Source organism: Miscanthus floridulus, chromosome 15 (assembly GCF_019320115.1).
Source record: "Miscanthus floridulus cultivar M001 chromosome 15, ASM1932011v1, whole genome shotgun sequence".
Classification (NCBI taxonomy): Eukaryota; Viridiplantae; Streptophyta; class Magnoliopsida; order Poales; family Poaceae; genus Miscanthus; species Miscanthus floridulus.
In genome coordinates this window covers 79,031,787-79,057,064 of record NC_089594.1, presented here as the reverse complement: position 1 = coordinate 79,057,064, position 25,278 = coordinate 79,031,787, and the positions used below count along the sequence as shown (strand labels likewise).

Genomic DNA, 25,278 nt, shown 5'->3' with positions numbered 1-25,278 from the left:
TATTTTTCACACACACATATCACAGATAAATAACAGTAGTACTAAGTTTGTTTAGTCTCACACAAACAGCAGTGTCATTGTCTCCAACTCTCGATCCACGGTACACAGATACTTTTAGAACATAGCAAGGAACAGCAAACATCTCAATGTCACGAGTCGTTGTGGCACACAGGTGCAACGGAAAAGCAACTAATAATACGTAGTAGGATAAAGGCGCCATCCGGCAGTGGCGTTGACGAGGGCTTGGACAGATGCCAGAGCGAGGCTCTGAACCTCAGGAGCAGAGCATCAGATGAAGGTCCAGTTGACGAGCATGAGCGCCAGGCACTGCGGGGCGCCGTCATCGCCCACCACCTTCCACGCCACCGCCTGCTCGTACGACGCCTGCCGCCCCATGCTCGACCTGCACACGCCACCAGGAAGGTATGCCAGGCCCTGCTCACAAAGGTAGGAGACGCAGATCAGCCTAGGTTTCAGACTAGCAATGCCGTCGTCAACTTGGCCATGGGTGGTACGAGCATAGTACTAGTACCTGCTGCATGATCTTGGGGAGCTGCGCGAACAGGGCCTTCTGGCCGTCGTCGTCAAGGACCGCCTCCAGTGGCAGGTCCTGGATGTTCACCACCGTAGTCTCCAGGATGTCGAAGCCGGCGCTGTTGGCAAACTTGAGCGTGAAAGCCGGCTGCAAGCAGGTGGCAATGCCCCGGTTTCAGGTTATGGCATAAGCTATTATTATCGGGAAGAGTGGCGATGGAATCAATAAGCGTACAGCATGAGACACACAGCATCGACTGACCTTCAGAGAGCAGCAGAGTATTGCGTCGCTGTGCTTCCAGAAAGGCATCAGGGGAGAGTCCGCGCCTTCGGTGACCGACCAGCGGATCTCCGTTCCAGTGTGCGCCCTGGAATTTCAAAAAATCATCAGGAACTCCATACAACTTGATAGCACGCAATTCCAGGGTAATTCTATGGACCAGGGAAATGCTGGATGAAGAGAGGATTAACAATTCCAGGGTAATGCTGGATGAAGAGAGGATTAACAATTCCAGGGTAATGCTGGATGAGTAGAGTTCTACCTATAGCTCCTGCCAATCCATGTAGCTAGTGCAAGTGCCTCGGGAGAGCCCGGTGGATGCTTCAGTTGGATATGCGAGCCAAGGCGAGATGGAGCAATCGCCATGGCCACCCTCTGCACAGACGCCATCACACCCCTGACATACTGCCTGGACATTGCTGCCACGCTTTCACGAAGGTGATTCTCGAACGAGAACTGGAAGGCGATGGTCAGGACCGATCTCGTGGTGCACGTGCCTGAACCATCGCTTAAAGCACGCAGACCACCTGATCCAACCTCCAGTGCAGAAGCAAGGTCGAGTGTACGTGTGGCAGATGGCACATCCTGCAATTCGAGTGCATAATGTATATATATTGTATTAAACAGTGTGGCAAGGACAAGATGTGACACCAGGAGTGACAATCTAGATCCAACATACTCACCGTCTTAGCGTCAAGCGGTATCACACGGAAGCCTGAGGGTAGCAAAGGTGCATCGTCAGCAAAAGATTCATCAATAGGAGCAAAGACAAGCTGTGCACATGCACCAGGTGCATTCTCATCAACGCCACTGCACAACTGCAATAGCAGATAATGTCACACAATCATAAGGTTGTGAGAAAAGCATGAACCAAGAAGCAAGAAACAAATTGGAAAGCATCACACCTGCAGAAGAAACATATCCCGAGACATAAGAACATCCTCATGGCTAAAGCCATGTCCTTCAAGCCTAATAACCTCCAAGCACTGAAATTAAAAGAGTAAGTTAGATGGAGCTCATATTGGACATTAACAAGACAGACGAAACGAACCATAATCAATAGATTACCTCTTCATGCTCCAAGGTGCGTGCAAGGGGTAGTATAACCTGATTGCCCATAAACCCACCAGCCCTTAAACCAGGAACAGCATAAGAGTTGGCCCTCAAAGAGGCAGCAGAATAAGCATCAACACCAGGATCAGCCCATTCAGAGCGATGCTCCCTCAAAAATCGCACAAGTATAGCAGGTGGCACATTCTACAATATCAAAAGAAGTACATTGGGGTAAGGTTAATTATACCACAAAAACAATTTTATGCAAGGAAAACTACCATAAAGATTTTTCATTTAGTATTGTAACAACTAACAAGCAACTAAATGGACTATAAGGTTACGCAGCATGGAACAAAATTGAGTGGAATGTACAAACCTGCAGTAGCATTGATGCTTTTGCGCACATGATGCCACCCCCCATAGCAGAAAAGAATGGGGAAGGGCTGACTTGAGATCCAATAAGTTTGTTTGGAGATGAGTTGATTGTAATTGTAATATCCTCAGCACCATCACTGCTCAACAAAGGAGACCAGCCATCGTCTGGAAAGCCACTCACAGCATCATTGAAGCCTCTGCAAATTAGAGTTTAGATTTCAGACCAGTGGTAGCCAAGAATGGAATGCTATTACAAGACACTCTTGCAGATGCTTGGAAGGTCAAAAGGCTATTCCATCTTTTACACACCTGCTGAGCCTTTGACTGAAAGTTCTGAGAACAGCCGGCTGTCGACCAACACAATACGGCATTTCACCACTTGATTCATGTGCAATTTGCCTAATGTGTCGCAATGCCTATACAGAAACCAGTAGTGTCACTGGTGCATCAGTAAAATTACAGATTCAGGAGTACCACCAAAGCCCAACAGCTGCTTAGCAACAATGAAATTGAACAGTGACACATACCGCAGCAGTCATCTTCTGTGCCAGTACCTTAGGACATTCATAGAGTGGTCGAAGAACCTCGGGCACACTAGAAGCCTGTATTAGAACACAAGATAATTTAGGCACATATCTGCTAAAAATTCAAAAATGAGTAGATGCATATCTTAATAAACTAGCCAAGTGCACATTCATTACTATGAAAGACCCACTGCTACTTACATTCAGATCAACATGATCCACAATGTAAATCATGGAACCTCCCCCATCACAAGGTCGAATCAGATAACCACTAGGAAGCACCTCAGCTCTGATAAAATTTGGAGTGTTAGGTCCAGAAGGACCTCCAGTGGACTGAGTCAATGACCTTTCGCAGATCTACAGAAGACAGAGACACATTGTTACCAGTACTGCATTAGGCAGCAAATATAATGATCATGCAAAAGAAGTGGCAGCCAAGCATCAATTAACACATTGGTATTACTAAGGTCAAAAGACAAAATTTTACATCAGCTTTCACACTACAGTGAAAAAGGCAGGTAAAAATTGACAGCAGGGAAGTTCAACAAAAAAAATTACGCTTGGTTGGAACATGATAATGAGACCAACAGTATGCATTAAGTAAATCAGGTAATTAAGGCATACCACAAGACTGCCATCATCAAGACCACTAGTGTATCGGAGCATCCAAAAGTCGCGCGGTTCCGCCAGAGTTGTCAGGGCATAAGTCTACAGATTAAAACAGAAATTATCACTATCAATAAAAGCATAGTTACTAGTACTAGTACATAATCAAGCACGTAAAAAAGACTGAACCTTATGTCCAGACATACCTGCATATAGATCAGCTCAATCGTTCCACCGTTACCCGTAGGGATAACATGGAGGATATCAACATGCCGACAATCGCGATACCACGATGCGCGATCCTTAAGGATCTCAGCAACCTAAATGGAAATTAATTAGATGTGTCACGCTGCAGAAGCTAAAAGAAAACGCAAGACCAATATAAGAATCAACATACCTTTGTGGGCTCAAGGCTCACAAGGCCACAAGCTCGTGCTGCTACGCCACTGCAGTTGTGCGAAACAGCGATGATTCCAACGGAATCCGGACCAGGCTGTGATCAGAATCACATTTGAAAGGGTCAGAGATATCAACATCAGGTGCATCACAATATTACAGTGTATATAAGTACACTATCTACAAAAACAAGTACATTACCTTCATCCCAACCATTTGCACCCAGTTGACAGCAGTTCCAGTCGCCTTGGACATGAACTCTGCCAATGTCTCCTCAGCAATAGCGAGTAGACTGGACAAAAGGAAAATTAGCATTAGAGCAAGCATAGAGTTTGAACATGAATGTAATCAGGTTTCAGACTTACCCTGCTGGGTTGTTCGCATCCCTTTGAGGAGGATGCAGAACTGCCGGGTTTTGCTGTTGGTTGTGCTGACCACTTGTCACCACAGACTCACAGCTTGTGTCGGTGGTGGCTACAGAAGGCTGCAAATTTACAAGCAAATGTTAAAGCAAGCAATATAAGATAATGCATAAGCAGGGAAAAAAACAACTATTATAGGCATGCAAACAATACTGTAACAGACTGAGCTCAAAATGCAGCAAGCCATGCATCAAGAAACCTAACCATTTTTAGTTCAAGCCCATGTACAGTAGAAAAGAGAAAAGGAGCTCACACTGTGGAGTCGATTCTTCATATACCCGTTGTCAAAGACGAGACGGGACACCTGCTTCTGCAGCCGGTCATTCTCCTCCATCAACAGCTTATTCATCGCACTCAGCTTCCGGTTCACGGTTTGTAGACGAGAGGACTCCTTGCGCTGCTTCTCCCGGCATCTACCAAAGACAATAGAAACACGATTTAGTGGCAGGCACACCTGAAAAGGCAAACAACTAACAAACAGTGGCTTCCAATACACGGGATTCCCTTGTAGTTCTTGATTGGCATAAACCAAGAATGAACATAAAGAAGGCATTTCAGTAATTTTCTCTTATGGCACGAGCGGGTCATTATACAGGAATGTATGGAAAAGGTGAAGCAAAAGAGACAAAATGGATACTATGTGAGAACCAATATATGTGAATCATTGCCTAATTGAAATGACTGCATCTACCAAGTCTAGTCAAAATTAGCACTTCCTGAGCCCAGGGTAAAAGATTCTTGGCTCCTTTTACCCTTCACCAAAGCTTTTTGCTTAAAAGGTGTCGTTATTCTCATTCTTGATTCTCCCACAGTGGCCGTGAGGCACCACCAAGAACAAAACTGTTACCCGACGTTTAATCCGCTGGGAAAGAAGCAAAGTGGCATAGCCTACGAGGTGATGTTCAGAGGGGCCTGAAGGGCAGCGAATGCCACCACCACCACTGAAGTGGAAAAGACGGGCCTCAACCAGAATGTTGTTGGATCAGTCAACAAAGATACACACACCTGAAGGGACAAACAAGAACCCGAGGATTTTGTGGTGCCGAACAACTGTCACCTGTTTCTATTTTCCGATCTCATGATCTCAAATTCAGTACTGACACTTCGATCTGCTTCAGTACTACTTATGCATGATTAACTAGCAACTTCTTGACTAACACAAGTGACCCTACGTTCTTGACTTCTTGGCATACATGTGAAAGGTTGACACCTCGCATTCACGCTTGTGCTAAGCAACAGGATGAATCCTAACAAATGCAAACAGTGGAAACAAGAAACTGCCTGGTAGCAAGTCATTGTCACCACGAACGGCATGACATTTGCAAGAACACATAAGCCAAGTAATTTTCCCTATATAAATCTGACAAAGACGGTCGCTTTAGTACCCTACCTAACCCACACATGGCAAAAAGTATGGGATACGGAGACTGGAGATACAGGAACACATATCATTGTGCAGAGCTTCTCATAATCTTGTCTAAAAGAATCGAGGAAATGGGAGAGCGCAGGTTCAAGCAAACCAACAAGGTGTTCCCTGTTCGTGGAATCGTGGTTCGTTTCCACACAAATCTCTGAAGAATAGAATACACAGATTTTCCCCACCAAACATGGCATCATTGCCACTGCAGAGAACACCCAAGATCACTACAAATCAACCCTAGGAAACTCCCAAAATGGTAAACAAAAACGGCTAAAAAAACTTGCAAAGAAAGAAAGGGGGAATAGGCAAGTAACGGACGCCCGTTCCAGAAATCAAGCGAAGAAACGGACCAAAATCACACGAAACCAAATCTCTCACAGCACAACCGCATAAAAACTGCTCCTATCTACCTTTTCACTCGACACGCCTCTCTTCTAGCACGCACGCCAAGATCACGCAATGTGTTGACCCCAAAGAAGCCAGAAGAGAGCAAAACCAAGGAAGCTCGCAGATCGAGCGTGGGGGGAGTCACGGCAACTGACTGACCTGCGGTTCTGGAACCAGACCTTGATCTGCTTGGGCTCGATGTTGCGGAGGATGGGGCAGTCCCGGATGAGCTGCTGCCGGCGCAGCGAGCTGGGCTTGGGGCACTCGCTGTAGACGCGCTCCAGCGCCTCCACCTGCTCCGGCGTGTACCGCACGTACTTGCCCGCGTCCACCTGCGGCGCGGCGGCGGCGCCCGGGGAGAGCCTCCTCTCCCTGCTCGCCACCATCGCCATCGTCGCCGGCGGGCACGCCTAGTAGTGCAGGAGAGGAGAGGAGGATGAGCAGCAGCCAGCTCCCGTGCGCGCTCCTGCCATGGGGAGTTGGTGGTGGGTGTGCTCGCGTGGGGTTGGAGTGGGGAGTGGAGTGAAGGGGAGGAGCAGCAAAGCTCTGGGCTTGTTTAATAGCAGGACAGTACGGCTGCTCTGCAGCAGCAAGGAGTGGCTTTTTTTTTCAGTTTTTGGTCACATGCAAGAGAAGAGCGCTCTATCTCACAACCTTCGGTTGGTGCCCGTTTAGGTCAAAAAATTTTCGATTTCTTACCTGAAGTATTAAATATATTATAAAAATAAAACTAATTACACAGTTTAGACGAAATTCACGAGACGAATCTTTTAAGCCTAATTAGACTATGATTAGACATTAATTGCCAAATAATAACGAAAGTGCTACAGTATCATTTCCCAAAAATTTTCCCCAACTAAATAAGACCTTAGTTTTTATATTTTGGCTGTGTTTAGTTCCAAAATTTTTTTTCCAAAAAGTGCTACAATAGTCATCACATTAAATCTTGCGATACGTGGATGAAGCATTAAATGTAGACGAAAAAAAACTAATTATACAGTTTGGTTGAAAATCGCGAGACGAACATTCTAAGCCTAATTAGTCCATGATTGAACACTAATTGCCGGTAGCCAAATTTCCAAATTTCATGAGCTAAACACGCACTTTGTTTTAAAGTTTTAGGTTTTATGATCGCTGCAGGTGCAGACAACTCGGTATATTCGCTATTTGGTTTCTGAACTGGTTTAGGTTGGCTGATGCTGGTTTATTGTAAGAGAAAAATATTGTTGGCTGACTGGTTTAGGGCTGACTGAAACCAACAAGCGAACCAGGTGAACATAAAAAAATCATTTCATTTTCAGATTTCACTCTTCATATCATGGAGTTTTCTTGTGAGGCCCCTTTACTGAAACAAGTGATATATTTCAGAATTTCTTTGGACGTTTGGACTGAAAAAATGAGTTTTTTTTCTCACATGGAGATCTTTGTGCCACAAACCCGGCAATAAAAACTGAGCAGAACGCCCCTTTCGAAACATGAATTGCTGTAAATTTATTCATCTGGAAAAAAATACCACTGGAATCCACAGAGGCGTTTGAAATAGGCACGAAACAGCCTCTCAATTCCTAAACCCCAAACTTTTATACTCGAACAAAAAAACTAAAAAAACATATTTTTACCATTTTGGATTGCTAATGCTAGCAAGATTGGCATGAACTCTCCCACAAAATTTGGGTCTATTTACACTGGAATTTAGAAGAAGGGTTGCAGGGATTTGAAAGCTCTCGAAAATCATGTTATCATCAAGAAATCAGCTGCGTGGAGATCGGAGCTAGTTGATTCGGACGCACTAGAATCGGCTTTCTTCAGACAGCGTCAACAGATGACGACAGAGGCTACGATCGGCGCTGGGACGAGACACGCTGGACTCTACAAAAAGGAAAAGATTAGAGTCCAAGTTATCTTAAATTAGGAATGTTTTCATTATGCCAAAGATTGTATTGAGTCGTACTCGAGTAAGGTTCATGTTTAGACTTCGGGTATAAATATCAAACCCCGGCTACTGTAAAAGGACAACAATCAATCAAATACAAGTCAATTACTTTTTTCGGCTCCGGCCACCCCTTAGGAGTAGGAGTATAGTAGATCTCGACGAGTCCTTCAGCGAGTACGGCTGCATCGATCCGGTTGACCTCCACTGCTTGTCTGTAAGTACCGTCATAATTTATACCTCTATTCGTATGGCTGCATCGATCCGGTCAACCCCCACTATGACTCTGGTATAGGCTAGTTATCGACTCTTATCTAATTCAAGTATGGCCTATGTAATTCTGTCTCACACCCCACTGCTTGAGTTAGATCAAGGTCAAGTTATCGGCTCTACCTTAGTATGGCAGTCTTTGATAGATTCATTAAGTTACCGATATTGCTTATTGCTTTCATCGTTTATCTAATTACAGCAATATCACTCTTCTCGATTAAGATTGATATGGATCGGCCTTATATCTTATTTAACTTATCGTTTGCTAATTTAAAAATTGATCTAATCTATATCTTAAGCGATGAGTTATGTTTTTATAGGCTGTTTTGCGTCAATCTTAATCGTGCATGGCGTGCGGTTAAGGCATGTCCGATCTTGAGTAGATCTATTAGTTAATAAAAACCGTTCTATGGCCCGTCATCACGGCCTGTGGGATTCTGCCTCTCACTCCACTGTTGGCACCGTCAGTGGAGTGGGGATCGTTAGTTGGTAGACTCATTCCTGAGAAGGCATGACCTTAACTGCACGTTATGCCTGAATCGGTTGTTTAGTCGATATCGAGCGCTTTCACGAATAGTTCATATTACGAGATCATTGAAGTAGAGATAAGTTGAAAGATATGTTAGCCCCATGATCTTATTATTGTATTACGGCCTGCGTGATTCTGTCTCATGCCCCACTGATATTAGTAATGAGTTAGGGTCGTCGAGTCTATTATTGTTACTATGGCCTGCATGATTCTGCCTCATGCCCCACTGGTGGATGAGATCTAACATGTTCATTAGATTTATCTTTATTAAATGGTTAAGTGGTGTTAAATTGTCTCTTTATATAAAAAGGAGTTTGGTTACTTGTAATCATTGGCTCAGTATAAACCGATCATCATTGATATCTTATTATCATTGATTAATATTTGCTTAAATAATATTTATCCTGGATGATAAACAATTCTTCTTATACGACCCCATGAGTTTTAATCGATTTATTCTCATGAATATGCTGGAATCAACTATTTAGTCGATCTCCTCTCATATCGGCTCTCAGAGCCACACATTCGAGACTGTCCGGCAACACCGGCACGTTTCGCCCTTAATTACTGATGAGTTTTCTCTCCTTGTCAATTGCAGGGTCAAATTGACTAGCACGTCTCGGGAGGATTGCGCAGGATCGACCACCCTTGCGCTAAAGCTAGGCGGATCTGCTCCATCGAGCGGACTCTTCTGGCTTGCTGTGTGTGTTCTCGGCACGAAGACAAAAATTCTATGTCGACACACGTTTCTGGCACGCCCGATGGGACACCACAATCGTCATAGTGGCTCACAACAATGACAACATCCTTATGGTATATTATGAAGACCTACCTGATGAAGATAAGAATACCATTAGCAAACCTACAAAAGAATTTCAGAAGAAGTATTTGTTGTCCTACACCAAAACACGTGACAGCACAATTATTCAAAAATTTCTACTACTAAGAGTTCTACTACACGGACAGACAGATAAAGTCGAAGCTAAAGATATGCGTTTCTTTACGGAAGCCATGGACAAATCTGTTCGTGATGCCATATCAAGCCGTAATGAAGCTTTCGTTGATGCATTTCACAACGCCATAAAAGAGGCGATTCATGGAATTCCAGTTGGTCAGGTTGGATCGACTTGTTACAACATTCTAGATCCGTCGACTCAAGGGACTAATCAAGTCGGTACCAGCCATCAAGAAGCAGCACCAGCTGGTAATAGTGATGTCCAGACACTTCAAGGTTCATCTGAACAAACTTCAAATACTACTACGAATCAGATACAGTATAATCCTAGACCATCAATACAGCATGTGCAACAGCAGGCGAGGCAAGGTCAAAATTAGGTGATCAATTTTTGCACATCAGACCACATACCATCATTAGCTCAAAAAATAGCACCATCAATTCAAAGGATCTATAGAGATATAGATCCTTATGTCTATAATTAGAGACTTCAAGCAGCGAGCCAGCAAAAGACCCAACAGATTGAGATTCTACAAGGCTATCACTATGGCACGGATTATAACACCCTCCATATGATGTCAAATCCAGGATATCAAGGCACGCGGGATTTTAATCCACAGATGGGTCAGCAAGTACTGAGAAACCCAAATCTGCAAGCTGACGAGTTGCTGCTGAAGGTGACCGAGATGATGAAGAATCAGTTCAGTCTAAAGCCAAAGGGGCTGACCTTTTCGTACAAATACCCATATCTAGAATGGTATGATTTGGTCACTCTTCCTATAAATTATAGGCTCCCAGAGTTCGCTAAGTTCATCGGTCAAGATAGTACAAGTACAATAGAACATATCAGTCAGTATCTTACATAATTGGGTGAAGCGTCAGTTGAGGATGCCCATCGAGTTCGTTTCTTCTCCTTATCCCTGTCAGGGCCAACCTTCACTTGGTTTTTATCACTACTAGTCAACTCCATTGTTAATTGGGTTGACCTAGAAAAGAAGTTTCATACATATTTTTATACAAGGACTGGAGAAAAGAAGATAACCGATTTGACAACCATGAGACAGAGGACTAATGAATTGGGCATTGAGTTTCTTCAGAGATTCTGGAAGACTAGGAACTTGTGCTTCTCATTAAACTTGGCCGATGATCAGCTAGCTGCTTTAGCTGTCTAAGGAATGTTGCCAATGTGGAAAAAAAGCTGCTAGGACAAAAATTTGATAACTTGGGTAATTGGCTCAGCGAGTAGCAGCGCTCAATAGCTAATTCTAGAGTATGCACAGAGATACCCGATTCTAGAAGAGTACCACCATAGCCAAAGCTTACGATCCATACTCAGCAGATGATGGCTATAAAGATGAAGAAGAGGGGGTTGCTATAGCTGAATAAAATTGGGGCAAGAAGACAATAATGGTGTCAAATCCTTGGGGAAGAGGAGTTGAGGAGAACTATGACTTTGATGTCACAAAATCGGACAAGCTCTTTGGATTCTTACTTGAGAAGGGCCAGATCAAATTGCCGGACAATCATGTTATGTTGCCCCCCTGAACAGTTAAAGAATAAGAAGTTCTACAAGTTTTATAATGCTACTTCTTATTCCACCAATGAATGCAGAATTTTCCAGCAGCATATACAGAGAGCTATTCAGCAAGGAAGGCTCAAATTTGATACACCTCGGAAGATAAAGGTGGATGATAATCATTTCTTAGAAGATCAAAATAAGGTTGATGTTGGGCTATTTAAAGGAAAAACTAAGGTCCTAACATCGACCAAATCGAGAGAAGCTGGAATAGTTGATCCCAAGATGCAAATATCGGCTGATGAATATAGAGATATTAGAAAATATCATAATCAGCAGAGGAGCCGATATGAACAGAGGAAAACATCAAAGGGTGGAGCGATAAAGCCACGAGTCACATCTCAGATTCTGTTAAACAAGTGGCAGCAGCAGAAGGAAAACGATTATCAGCGATGGTTAGAGGATCAAGAATACCAGCGTCAACTAGAAGAAAAGCGGTATGAAAGGAAGCAAGCCGAATCGCACTGGAATTGTCCTTTCTTTAGATACTGCTGGAATGAAGGTTTGAAATTGCCTATCAGACATAACTATCTAGAATGCAGCAATCAATATTGGGAGTGTAGGCAATCTTAAGTCAACCGCCAGTCTATCAATGCCCAGGATGCATATCATCATAATAACATGGATCAGTGCTTAAAAAATAAAAGTATTCATGATCGTCTAGGAAAAAGAGTTGTTGACCAAGACTAGGCTGATCATGAAGAAAGGAGCAACCAGAGGGAACATGTTTGGCAGGAAGGTCAATGGTGCCCCAGAGGTTTAACATGAAGCCAGAAGAGAAGAGTGTAACGCCTAAGGAATAAGGAGATAGAACAGGCTCAACCATCCGGTAAAACTCAAGTATGGCGTACCAAGCAAATAATCGATAGAAAGGAATCATCGGCTAATATTCAAATGGTTTTTCTGTTGCCATAAGAATTTAGAGTCAATGGTGAAAGCCCACAGCCGATCCAAGCAGTCGGCTTTGAAAATTTGTTTTAATAAATAATCTAATAGATGGTATACTAGGACACGGCTTTACGTCGGCTGATGAATTGGAAGAAGTGGATATTGGTTCTGGAGACAGGCCTAGGCCGACGTACGTAAGTGCTAAATTGGATCTGGAGTATAAGCGGGAATTAATTAATTTATTGAAAGAATTTAAAGACTGCTTTGCTTGGGAATACTACGAGATGCCTGGTTTGGATTGGTCAATTGTTGAGCATCGGTTGCTAATTAAACCTGGATATCAGCCATTCAAGCAAGCTCCAAGGAGATTCAATCCGAACGTGCTTAATGATATTAAAAAGAGACTGAAAGGTGTGGGGGTATTAACCCCTATACCCTTACGGCTAGGCTTGAGCCGGCCCAAAACAGGGGGTCTGGCCCACTAGAAGACGACGTGCAGCCCGGTCAATCTGTTCAAAGTCCCACGTAAGGAATCAGGCAGATTTGGAGATCAAGCAAGATCTTGGTCGGTTAGAATAGGAATCCTTATCCGGCCATCTATGATAATTATAACTGGTTAGGATTAGTTTCCAGATCTGTAACCCTGCTCCCCGGACTATATAAGGTGGGTAGGGGACCCCTCTAAAAATCATCTCTCATTGACATACAACAATACAATCAGATGCAGGACGTAGGTATTACGCCTTCACGGCGGCCGAACCTGGATAAAACCTCGTGTTTGTCTTGCGTCACCATCTTATTTATAGCTTGTGCATCTGTCTACCGATAATCTACTATCTTGGGCATACCTCTAGGTAGACTACCGACCATATTTCATCGACAGTGGCGCGCCAGGTAGGGGTGTGCGTACTGCTCTCTAGACGAACAAGATGGTCATTATCCCCGGTTTCATGGCGGTGCCGAACGGCCTCACGTTCACCATCGGCCAGATCACCTGGACCACTAGCTTCGACGACTACATCGCCATGACCATGGAGGAGGTGCGGATTCAATCTACGTTGACCACTACTTCATCTGCATCGGCTATGGCTCCAACCATGGTGGATCTAGCTCCGACCACGCCAGCATCATCTTCAGCTACGCCGACAACCTGTCGTCCGCTTCCTCGCTACAAAGGGAGGCAGATCGACAACACCTACCTGCTCGACTCCATCGATCGGGTCGGCACCAAACTTGCTGAAACCCTAGCTCTAGTAAGTTCGATTCAAAGTCAATCTAATGAGTAGATAACCACTACCCACAATAGATCTACCCGACCAGCTCGGGCCAGTTGTCCTGCATGACTCGGTATGGATCTCATGGTCACATCTACTCCTAAAGGGCGCTCCATTCATCGCCGACTAGCCCCCACGACGGGTCTCCATCTCTCCGAGTATGAAGCCTCGATAGAGAACTACCAGGCCCAGACCTATGGCCTGCGCAACTTCGTCAACATGGTCCGGATTGAGGATTATCAAGAAGGATCGGTCCACATAGTTCAAGAGGGTGGCTCAAGCTCCTCGTCTGGCATCGCATCTAATGACTCTGTCCACACCGAGCTCCAGCATCATGATAATGAAGGCGTTGAATACGATCTAGATATCCCAGACCACACCCCGGGGTTCCCACGATTCCCATCCTTCCCACCATGGCGAGGAGACTTGATCAATGTTGTCAGTAATGACGAACCACCAGTAGTTGGCGAAACAGAACAAGAAAGGCTAGCACGCAAAGCACGCAATATTGACCAGTTTAATCGCTGACAAATTAAAGCCGAGGCAGAAGAGGAGACACGACGCATAAGGGTCCAGTCGTGCGACCTTAACAATACCTTTGATAGGGTGGGGGACAAGCAGGTCTTCAGGACCCCAAGCGCCAACGTAGCTGTTGCTATGGCGATAATGCAATGACTACCCAATACCCCGGAAACCCAGACAGTTGATGATGATATACAAGCTTACCTGATGGCTATTATGGCCCAGACCGCAGAGATTGTAAATCAAGCCCGGGCTCTATCCGTCTCAGTCAAATCAAGCCATAGCCGCCAGTACTCAAGTCACTCACAGCCACCCAACCAACATGGCTCGTGCAACAACGACCCATCAAACAACCATCAAGGCGAAAACGGTGGCCATGATGGTGGTTGGGACGACAACCGCCGCGACTACTGGGACGACAACCGCCGAGACAACCATGATAATTATCGTGATAACCGTGGTCGTAGGATTAACTATGGTGGCAACCGGGATCGCCGTGATGGCAATAACGATCTCTGCCATTACCTCGGAGAACGCGATCTGCGCGATTGCATTAACTAAAGAGCCAACGATCATGCATCCCATGAAAGCTATCGCCATATGGAATATGATACTACCCACGGCCCTCCAGGTTTGAAGTAGTTTACTCCACACCTTCGCCAAGTCATATGGCCCAAGAACTTCAAGCTCAAAAAACTTTAGAAGTACGACGACAAGGAGAACCCCAAATTATAGGTCATGCTCTACGAAACCACGTGTAGATCAGCCATGGCTAACGAGCACGTCATGTCTAATTACTTCCTAGTCGTCGTCGGACATGCAGGCCACCAATGGCTGGTCAGCTTGCCGGCGAACTACTTTGATTCTTGGCAAGAGCTCAAGCAAGCATTCATCGACAACTTCATTGCTACTTGCGAGCAACCCGGCAACAAATATGATCTGCAGCGGATTCGTGATCGCAAAGATGAGCCACTGCGCGAGTACGTTTGACCCTTCTTGGAGATGCGCATCAAGGTCTCGTCAATCTCCGACAATGAGGCAATCAAGGCCTTCATCATTGGTCTTCGCTTCCACGATGCCCTAAGGGACAAGCTCCTCCATAAGAGACCTGAATCAGTCACAGCGCTCCTAGCCACTGCTAAAAAATATGTAGATGCCGATGATGCTAAAAAGATAATCATCGAAGAAGCAGCAAGGGTTCCACGCTCTAACCACCCCCCACACCGCGACGACTACCGTGGCAACCGTGGTCGAAACGATAATTTTGATCGCCGCAACCAACGCAACGATTCCCGCGACCAGCGTAATCAGCGGCGTAATTGTCGTGACGATTACAGGGGCAAGCGTGCTCGGGAAGACGACGACAAGGTCAACATCGTTAAAAAAGGTGGCGGACATCGCAACTATGAAGAAGACTACGCCAAAGCATTGAAAGGACCCTGCCAGCTCCATCCCAAGTCAAACCATACCATGGAGAATTGTCGTGTCCTCAAATCTATCTACACACGCCAATAGGCTCCGGATACATCCGACAAGCCTAACGACGCAGGGGAGCAGCATAACGAGGACAACGATGATGAAGACGTAGATCCCCTTCATAAGTACATCAAGCCAACCAATTGTGTCCACACCATCATTGGAGGCAAAGTGTCCATCGAGACCAAACGAGAACGCAAGTTGCTCGCCCGCGCTTGCTTGAACGTAGCCAACATCGACAACCTCATCGTCGATCTGTGGCTCCCTCCTTGGTCTCACTACGAGATCTCCTTTAGCAAAAAGGACCAATGGGCTACAATACCTGATCCAGGATGTTTTTCTCTAGTTCTCGATCCTTGTATCAACAAGGTTCAGTTCGACAGAGTGCTGATTGACGGCGGTAGTTCCATCGATATACTATTCAAGAATAGTTTGCCAGCCCTAAAGATAACCCAGGCTGATCTCAAGCCATATGAGGCACAGTTCTGGGGTGTTCTCCCCAGATAGAGCTCCACACCTCTCGGGTAGATCACGCTACCTATGCAATTCGGTACCCCAAACCACTTTTGCATCGACTACGTCAACTTCGTGGTCGCTGACTTCGACGGCACCTATCACGCTATCCTTGGTCGACCAGCGCTCACCAAATTCATGGCCATATTTCACTATAGGTATTTGGTGCTCAAGATGCCTACCGAGAAAGGGGTTCTAACTCTTAGGGGCAACGTATACGCAGCTTATACCTGTGAGGACGATAGCTTCAAAATAGCAGAGGCTCACGACCTCTCTATTCGCATGGCCGAGACCACGCTCGACGCCAAGAAGACCCTAGTCGACCACCTAGAGATCCTAGAGCTCAAGGCCCCACGCAAGAACATCAAGTCCAAAGAGCACAAAGCGATCCAGCTGGTCGACGGTGATCCCAGCAAAACGGCCCTTATCGGGGCCAACCTGGATCCTAAATAGGAAGATGCGCTCATCAGGTTCTTGAGGAGCAACGTGAGTGTGTTCGCATGGAAACCCGCTGACATGCCCGGTGTACCTTGGAACTTGATCGAGCACTCCTTAAATGTCGACGGCCAAACCTATCAAGCAGAAGCTACGACGGTTCGCTCGCGACAAAAAGGAGGCTATTAGGATAGAAGTTACACGGCTTTTGGCAGCCAAATTTATCAAAGAAGTGTATCAACTGGAGTGGTTAGCCAACCCAGTTCTTGTACACAAAAAGAATAATGAATAGAGAATGTGCGTTGATTACACTAATCTCAACAAACACTGCCCTAAAGACCTCTTCGGCTTACCTTGCATAGACAAGGTTGTAGATTCAACTGCCGGTTGCGAGTTGCTTTCCTTTCTTGATTGCTACTCTAGTTATCACCAGATCATTCTCAAAAAGGATGACCAGATCAAGACATCCTTCATCACGCCCTTTGGCGCTTACTGCTACATGACCATGTCGTTCAGGCTCAAGAACATCGGGGCTACCTACCAACGCGACATATAGGCCTGCCTCAAAGACGAGATAAAAGATGACCTCGTCGAGGCTTATGCTGATGATGTAGTTGTCAAAACCAAGGAAGCATACACCCTTGTTGACAACCTCGAACGTACCTTTGCAGCTCTTAACACATTCCAATGGAAATTAAACCCAAAGAAGTGTATCTTTGGTGTTCCATCTAGTATATTGCTCGGCAACATCACCAGTCACGATGGCATATGCCCTAACCTAGAGAAGGTAAAAGCTGTCTTGGACATGAAGCCGCACAAAAAGGTGAAGGATGTTCAGAAGCTTACCGGATGCATGGCTGCCCTAAGTCATTTTATATCAAGATTAGGCAAAAAAGGACTATCATTTTTCAAGCTGCTCAAAGCATTTAAGAAGTTTGAGTGGTCGGAGGAAGCGGATGCTACCTTTACACAGCTAAAACAATTCCTTACATCACCTCCGGTCCTCACTGCTCCCAAAGAAGACAAAACCCTCCTGCTTTACATTGCGGCAACTAATCGAGTGGTCTCCACTGCCATGGTGGTCGAGCATGACGAGCTTGGCCACGTCTACAAGGTATAGCAACCAATATATTTCGTTAGTGAGGTGCTCAATGAATCCAAGACCAGGTACCCATAGATTCAGAAACTGATCTACGCCATACTAATCACATCTCGAAAGTTGAAACACTACTTTGATGGATATCACATGGTGGTCATGACTGAGTACCCTCTGGGAGACATCATCCGCAACAAGGATGCAAACGGGCACATCATCAAATGGGCAATGGAGCTATGCCCTTTCTCCTTGGAATTTGTAAACCGTACTACGATCAAGTCTTAGGCACTTGTTGATTTTCATCGTTGAGTGGATAGACTTAAGCACACCTGTCTCTTAGGGGCCCATCAAGTATTGGAAGATGTACTTCGACGGCTCTCTCAACATCGACAGCATAGGAGCAGGAGTCCTTTTTGTGTCACCATTCAAGGAGCAGCTCCGATACGTCCTCAGGATTTATTTCCCGGTGTCTAATAACACCGCCGAGTATGAAGCATGCTTACATGGTCTGTGCATTACGGTCGAGCTTGGTGTCAAACGTCTCTATGTCTATGGAGACTCGGCTCTGGTCATCAACCAACTCAACAAGGTCTGGGATATGACCAGCGAAAAGATGGATGCATACTGCAAATCGATCAGAAAGCTAGAAGGCAAGTTCTATGGCATCGAGTACACACATGTGGTCCGGGACAAAAATCAAGTAGCAGATGCGCTATCAAAGTTAGGATTATCCTGAGCCAAAGTCCCACATGGTGTATTTGTTCAAGACCTGCTCACGCCTTCCATCGAAGAAGAAGATCCCACGGTCGACAAGCCTCTAGACTAGCCATTGGTGTCTATGGTTCCGGCGTCAAATGCCACCGAACCACCTCCGACCACTAAGGAGCCTGACTAGAGAGTACCTTTTGTCAAGTACCAAACAGATGGTAGTGGTTACACCAATCGGACAAAAAACGAACGCCTAATGCGTCGGAGTAAGCAGTATCTGCTCGCCGATGGCAAATTGTGGCGCAAGAACGTGAAGGAGGAAATCTTGATGAAGTGTATAACCTAGGAGGATGGTGAACATCTCTTGGACCAAATCCACTCTGGCTCTTGTGGCAACCATGTGGCCTCGAGAACATTGGTTGGCAAGGCTTTCCGAGGAGGGTTCTATTAGCCGTCAGTCGTAGCCGATGCAGAGAAGCTAGTCCGCCATTGTGAAGGTTGTTAGTTCTTTGCCAAGAGAATCCACATACCAGCACATGAGATTCAGACAACACTAGCCTCTTAGCCCTTCACATGCTAGGGACTAGATATGATCAGGCCTTTCAAACCGGCCCCTGGGAAATTTACATGCGTCTTTGTGCTGATCGACAAATTTTCCAAGTGGATAGAGTACATGCCCAAGGTCAAGGCATCTTCAGAAAAAGGCTATTGCGTTCATTGACCAGGTCATCCACCGCTTTGGCATACCCAATAGCATCATCACTGATCTAGGTACTCAGTTCACCAGGAACGCTTTTTGGGACTTCTGCGATGAAAATAGCATAGTAGTAAAATACGTCTCGGTGGTACACCCTAGAGCTAATGGACAGGTCGAGCGGGCAAATGGTATGATCTTGGATGCACTTAAGAAGAGGATGTACAGAGAAAATGACAAAGCTCTTGAAAGATGGCTCAAAGAGTTACCAGCCATGGTCTGGGGCCTCAAAACCCAGCCCAGTCGCAATACCGACGTATCACCATACTTTATGGTTTATGGCGCTGAGGCAGTGCTCCCAGCGGATATAGCCTTCAGATCAGCACGGGTAGAAAACTTCGATGAAGACAAGACCAATGAAGTACGGGAGCTAAAAGTGAATAGTGCAGAAGAGAAGCGGCTCGATTCTTGTGTACGTACAGCCAAATACCTTGTTGTTTTACATAGCTACTGCAACAAGAACGTCAAGGAATGGTTCTTCGTGGTTGGGGACCTGGTCCTGAAGTGGAAGACAAATCAGGCTGGCATCCACAAACTCACAACCCCATGGGAAGGGCCCTTCATGATCAAGGAGGTTACACGACCAACATCTTACAGGTTAGCTCACCTGGATGGTACAGATGTACCCAATTCATGGCACATCGACAAGCTTAGGCGTTTCTATGCTTAACTACTGAGATATGTACCCCTCTTGTACTTTCGATTTAATTCAATAAAGCTATTATGATTTCTCTGACCACTCTAATGTGTCACTTCGAAGTCTATTGTTATTCTAACTCAATCAGTTAAAACCGACCACCATTCCTTCTTGGGTTTTCGGAGCAGGCCCTATCTTCGGTTCCTCCCAACGCGTGCATGGGATCTGCTCTCTACGCTACGGGTGATCAGTAGGTCCTCTCTGGTTTGACTTGTGTGCGTCTACGTGTGCACAAGCTACGCACCTCACGCTCCGACCACAAGACAAACCAGGGCCATACAAACCTTTTAGGATGACGTGTCAACTAAATTGGTACAACTAAATAGAATGCTAACATGTTCTCACTTAGTTACACCAACATAATATCCAAGCTTAAATATGTTTTCTACAAAATAAACAAGCTTATACTGATATACAGTTACGTTATTACAAGCTTGCCTGAAAAGATCCAAGTTTACAATAACACAACTATATCTTCTTCCACAGCTATAGCCTATACTATTGGCTGGTCGGGGCACGCAGCACCCGCTGCTCGCTGGGCCTGACATCAAGCAAGGGTCTCAGAGACTCTGGCATTGATCGAGCTGAAGAAGATGGCCCCACCGATGCCTGGCTGGTCGAGACCGCAGGCTTCGCCGGTTGGCTTAAAACTGAAGGCGCTTCCAGCTGACTTGTTGATGGCGTTCCCTACACAGGTGGTGTCACGCCTCCACATAGGTTAATGTCGCCAATTATATTCGTCGACAAGTGCAGCTGGGTCATCCGTAGCTCCTCAGCCTTGTCTAGATCTACCTCCTTCAGGTATCCAGCCTCCAGGAGCTTGAGATTGATCAAGGGGTAGTGAGCACGTACCATGCTTAGCACATATGCGCCTGTGTACTCACCCGCCTCCTTCACGAACTCCTGGAACCATCCCCATGCCTTTCGGCATCTCTCGATCAACCCTAGCTGCGGCGCCCTTGGCACGTCCTCTGCTAGCGCCAGATTAATGAGGTTAAAGACTGGCAAAATGCCCGTTGCCACCTCCTGGCACTGGTTTTCCCAAGTGTCACGATCCTTGGTGATCTCTTGGCACTGTGCCTTCCAGCTGTCATGGTCTTTTATCACGGCCTCCAGATGCTTCTTCGCATTGATTTTTATAACTGCAAACCGTACATGCTGTTAAGATGCTATATTACGCTAAACTACGACAGGCAACAAAAATGGGCAAAGGGGTTTGGAAAACTTACCTTTCAGCTCCTCTGTCATCTTGGTCGTGTGGTCCCAGAGCTGCGACTGGTCTTACGCCAGTTTTCTGTTGTCCTCTTTCAGGCGATCACACTCCACGACCGCACGACTGTTCTCCTCTTGGAGACGGACCACTTTGGCTTCTAAGCCTACACTACAGCTGTTACTACCAACAACGCAACAGCACTTGTTAGTAGTTGTTGTGATAAAGTTGCTACTTACTTGTTCTTTCCCGCTATTTATTACTGAGCTAGACGACCAGGTTCTGGTTCTGGGACTCTTGCACCGCCTTTTCATGGTTGGCGTCTTCAAGTCTCTGGCGCAAGCGTTCCACCTCCGTCGTCAGCTCCTTGTTGCTTGCAGCGATCCCCTCGATCTAGTCGAAGCATTTCTTGTGGTACCTTGCGGTCTTCATTAAGTCCTATGTGTAGATAGCTAAGTAAGACAGCTGCGACTAGACAGCGACATCAGGGGGTGAAGTGAAGCTTACCTGCACTTCCGTCACCAGCCGTTTCGCCGCCCGTTCAACTTTCTTAGTTTCTTCGACCTCCGGGATTTCCTCATGGACAACCCATTGGTCATTCCACCAACGCGACACATACACATGTTGTCGATTGTCCTGCAGATGGCCTAGGACCTCATCCACTTCGTTCTCTTCGGGCTCTTCTTTGGGTCCTGGTGCTGGTCCGGCGTCAGCAGCTTCTGCGATCACCAAAGCCTTCCCACAGGCTTTAGCATCGGTGAATGTGGGTTGTGCTCTCACCTCTGGTTGTTGTTCCTTGGTCTACTTCGTCACCCTCGACGCTGAAGTGTTGCCCTCAGCAGGTCTAGCGCTCAGAGCACTCATGCCTAGCTTAGTTGGTCCCTCGACCACCTGCTCGGGGACTATTGTCTGACTGCTCCCTTGCTGAGGCCCCGATGGATCTTCTGCTATGGCTTCCTCGGTGGCCGGCTACGGGTAGTCTGCTATGAACTTATTGGTGGAGCCACGAAACTTCCAGCTAGCTGGTCCGGATTTTCTATGGATGCCGAACTAGTACATCCGAGAAAAGTTTAGAAGGCAACCATATTCAATGCAAATTGCTAACTTATAATATGGTTACAAATACTTACATGTTAGAAGTGTGGAATGATGTGGCGAATGCACGTCTCTTTGGCCGCACTTGCTCCACGTGTTGTGCGGGTGACTCCTGGTCTCCCTCTACATCTAGCACTGTCGCTGGGCCTTGGTGCTCGACACCTCTACCACTTGTCCTTCACACTATAGTGGTCGGTGGTGTGCTTGGTCGGGTTGTCACTCCCGTCGCCGGTCACTTTCCTTACCTAGGTACTCCCAAGGTCGACCCGGCTACATCCTTCACCATCGTCGACAATGTGGGTCCCATAGGCATGGAGGAGACACTCTGCTCCATCGACTCAATTGTTTCCTCCTCTTTCAAGGGACAAGTCGAAAGGTGTTTGCATCCTCTCCCTCCTATGCGTCATCATCCGACCAGGAAAAAATCGCCTATCGACGCTTGCTGGCAGGTTTCTCCTTCGGGCCCTCCTCAGGCTCATTGATACTTAGCGCCCCCTCGGTGAGCAGGGTGGTTGCTAATCTCTTCTTCGGCTGTTTGGGGGCAGCCGACCGCTTACCAGCGGCTAGGGCCGCTGCCTCTTCTCTAGCTCCGAGCATCACCTAGTCGACGTCCTCATCTTCAATCTCGACGCTGGTCTGGGCGGTGGGACTAGCTCCTTGTGGCCACTCCAATCTAGGGGGTGGCGATGCAAACACTATCGCTCTATCCTAAACATTAACCTGGGTAACAAAAATGGGTGAACACAGTAAGTTTCCACTTATCCTACCACAATATAAAACTACGAGTACAGGGCAAGACGAGTTACCTTTGGGGGAGGTCGGGCAAGCTTGAAAGCATGCTCGATGTCGTTCAATCTGGCATAATTTGGATCAGCTAAGTTAAATAGCTCTCCAATTCTGGCTTTAACTTTGATTTTGTCAAGCGCCTCCTGCCTCATCATCGTCGGGTCCACGCTACCTTGATATTCATAGCCAGGGTGTACTCTCCTTTGGCAGGGCTAGATCCATTGGCTGATGAAGTTCCCGACCATGCTCAGACCATCCAGTTTTGTCCATGGGATCATTCCAAATATTTCTAGAATCTGTTCTAGGTGCTCGGGCTTCTCTGACCAGCTTGTCCTCTTCTCCGGAATGTACCCCATGTCGCACAATGTAATCGTGTTCGGCTCTTCATAGATGTAGAACCATTTCTTGTACCAGTCGTCTCACGATGTGTTCCATGGGCAGTGCAGGTACTAGGATTTCATGCTGTAACGGAGGTTGAGGTACACACCCCCGGCTATCTTTGAACCGCCGCTTCCTTTCTTCCGCAGACAGAAGAGATGGTGGAAAAATCAAAATGGGGCTGGAAGCCACCATATGCTTCGCAAAGATGTATGAAAGTGGTGACAAGGAGGATCAAGTTGGGATGCAGATTGCAAATCCCAATCTCGTAGTAAAGACAGAGCCCCTGAAGAAAAGGATGTACCGGAACCCTAAATCCCCGCTTAAAGAAGTCTTCGAACACCACGATCTCACCTGGTTGTGGATCTAGGTACCCCTCACCCTCTGGCACACGCCATCCTGCGAGCTCCTTGTTGTGGAGTACCCCTATGGTGACGAGGTCTTTAATGGTCTGCTCGTTGCTTCTTGATTTCCACCACTCCTTCGCCATGACTCCTGCTTTCTTCTGCGCATCGCTTTTCGCAATGACTCTAGCCTTGTTGATGACCGAGGAAATGGCAGAGGTTTGATTGGTGGTAATTTCGGAGGTATTAGGGTTGACGAGAGGAAGAAGATGGCTACGGCTACGAATGGCAATGGGGTTCAGTAAAAAGTAACTTACCTATCTTATACTATATTTAACCCAAGAGTTATGCTGTTTTGACTGCCCGAGATTCTTGTGAGACGTGTGCACATGTCATAGACGGTTGTTTTCACATCCTCGAGATCTATGCCAATATATGCGCCTCTTCGTCGCTAGTGTGGGAGGGCCCACGCTGACACACCTACTTACAGGTGCCACGCAACTATTTGCTTAAAAAGGCAGAATGACGTGCTATACCCGTCTACTTCTTTGACCAGACGTGTCAGATTGGACTTGACAGAGCAAGTAAATAAATAAATACAAAAAATAATAGTACAAGTGGCATATGGTCTTTCGCCACACTTCTTGTGCTTGGGGACTGTCGTGAAATATCCTTGTGCTCGAGGACTGTCTAGACCACCATCGTGCTCGGAGACTGTCCATACCACCATCGTGCTAGGGGACTATCCAGTCCACCATCATGCTTGGGGACTATTTTGACCACTCTCATGCTCAGGGACTGCTCCGACCACTCTCCTAACATTTCTCAGAGACCGCTCTCCTCGGCTACATGTGATTTGTACTCACATACAGTTGAGAGGCATTTATTTAGACCTTGCTACAAGGCTGATACCTCACCTTCCAGCAAGCTCGGGGACTACATCGGTACGATGCACCTGCCGGTGCATCTCGTATTGCTTGTATGATGATTGGATTCTTAACTTCAGTGGGAATTCTTTTTAGACCCCGGCACCATGTGCCTATGTCACCTACTACCAGGCTCGGGGACTAAGTGTGCACACTTCACCTTGCGGTGAATGTGCTTATTTTATCGACCCCTATGCTCTGACTGTTGGCCATAGCTACTATTGTACAAGGGTCACTTACATTTCTTTTCAGAAATACAAGTGGGCACACTTCATTAGGAAAGAAATCTTTTTCTTTTTTCTTTAGAGCACCATGCATTCTTCGGACAACCAGAATCTTCGGCTATAATCGTGGTCTACTGCTTTCTATTCTGACAGGAATACTGGCACATTCACTTGGTCAATGTTTCAACCAGTTGGAGATGACATGAAGACGGATCGCATTAATCGAAGGAGATCAAACAGCGTGTCGCAGCATAATACATGGTGCTCGAGGACTAGCTGTGGGGGTATTAACCCCTATACCCTTACGGCTAGGCTTGGGCCGGCCCGGACCAGGGGGTTTGGCCCACTAAAAGATGACGCGTGGCCCAGCCAATCTATTCGGAGTCCCACGCAAGGAATCAAGGTAGATTTGGAGATCAAGCAAGATCTTGGTCGGTTAGAATATGAATCCTTATTCGGCCATCTATGGCAATTGTAACTGGTTAGGATTAGTTTCCAGATCTGTAACCCTACCCCCAGACTATATAAGGCGGGCAGGGGACCCCTCTAAAAATCATCTCTCATTGATATACAATAATACAATCAGACGTAGGACGTAGGTATTACGCCTTCACGGTGGCCGAACCTAGATAAAACCTCGTGTTTGTCTTGCATCACCATCTTGTTTGTAGCTTACACATCTGTCTGCCGATAAT

General features: G+C 46.3%; 1 protein-coding gene across 1 annotated transcript; it reads right to left on the bottom strand.

The window, feature by feature from the left end:
- Positions 1-30: 30 nt before the first annotated feature.
- On the bottom strand, positions 31-6,536 carry LOC136506477 (homeobox-leucine zipper protein HOX33-like). The gene is made up of 18 exons (XM_066501405.1): positions 6,157-6,536; positions 4,444-4,603; positions 4,134-4,252; positions 3,970-4,060; positions 3,770-3,865; positions 3,579-3,692; positions 3,391-3,474; positions 2,968-3,123; positions 2,770-2,844; positions 2,552-2,658; positions 2,244-2,439; positions 1,883-2,071; positions 1,720-1,800; positions 1,498-1,632; positions 1,077-1,399; positions 797-902; positions 533-682; positions 31-435 (listed from the first exon to the last, which is right to left on the bottom strand). The coding sequence occupies exons 1-18, from the start codon at positions 6,387-6,389 to the stop codon at positions 289-291; spliced, it is 2,562 nt and encodes an 853-aa protein (XP_066357502.1). The 5' UTR covers positions 6,390-6,536; the 3' UTR covers positions 31-288.
- Positions 6,537-25,278: the final 18,742 nt, after the last annotated feature.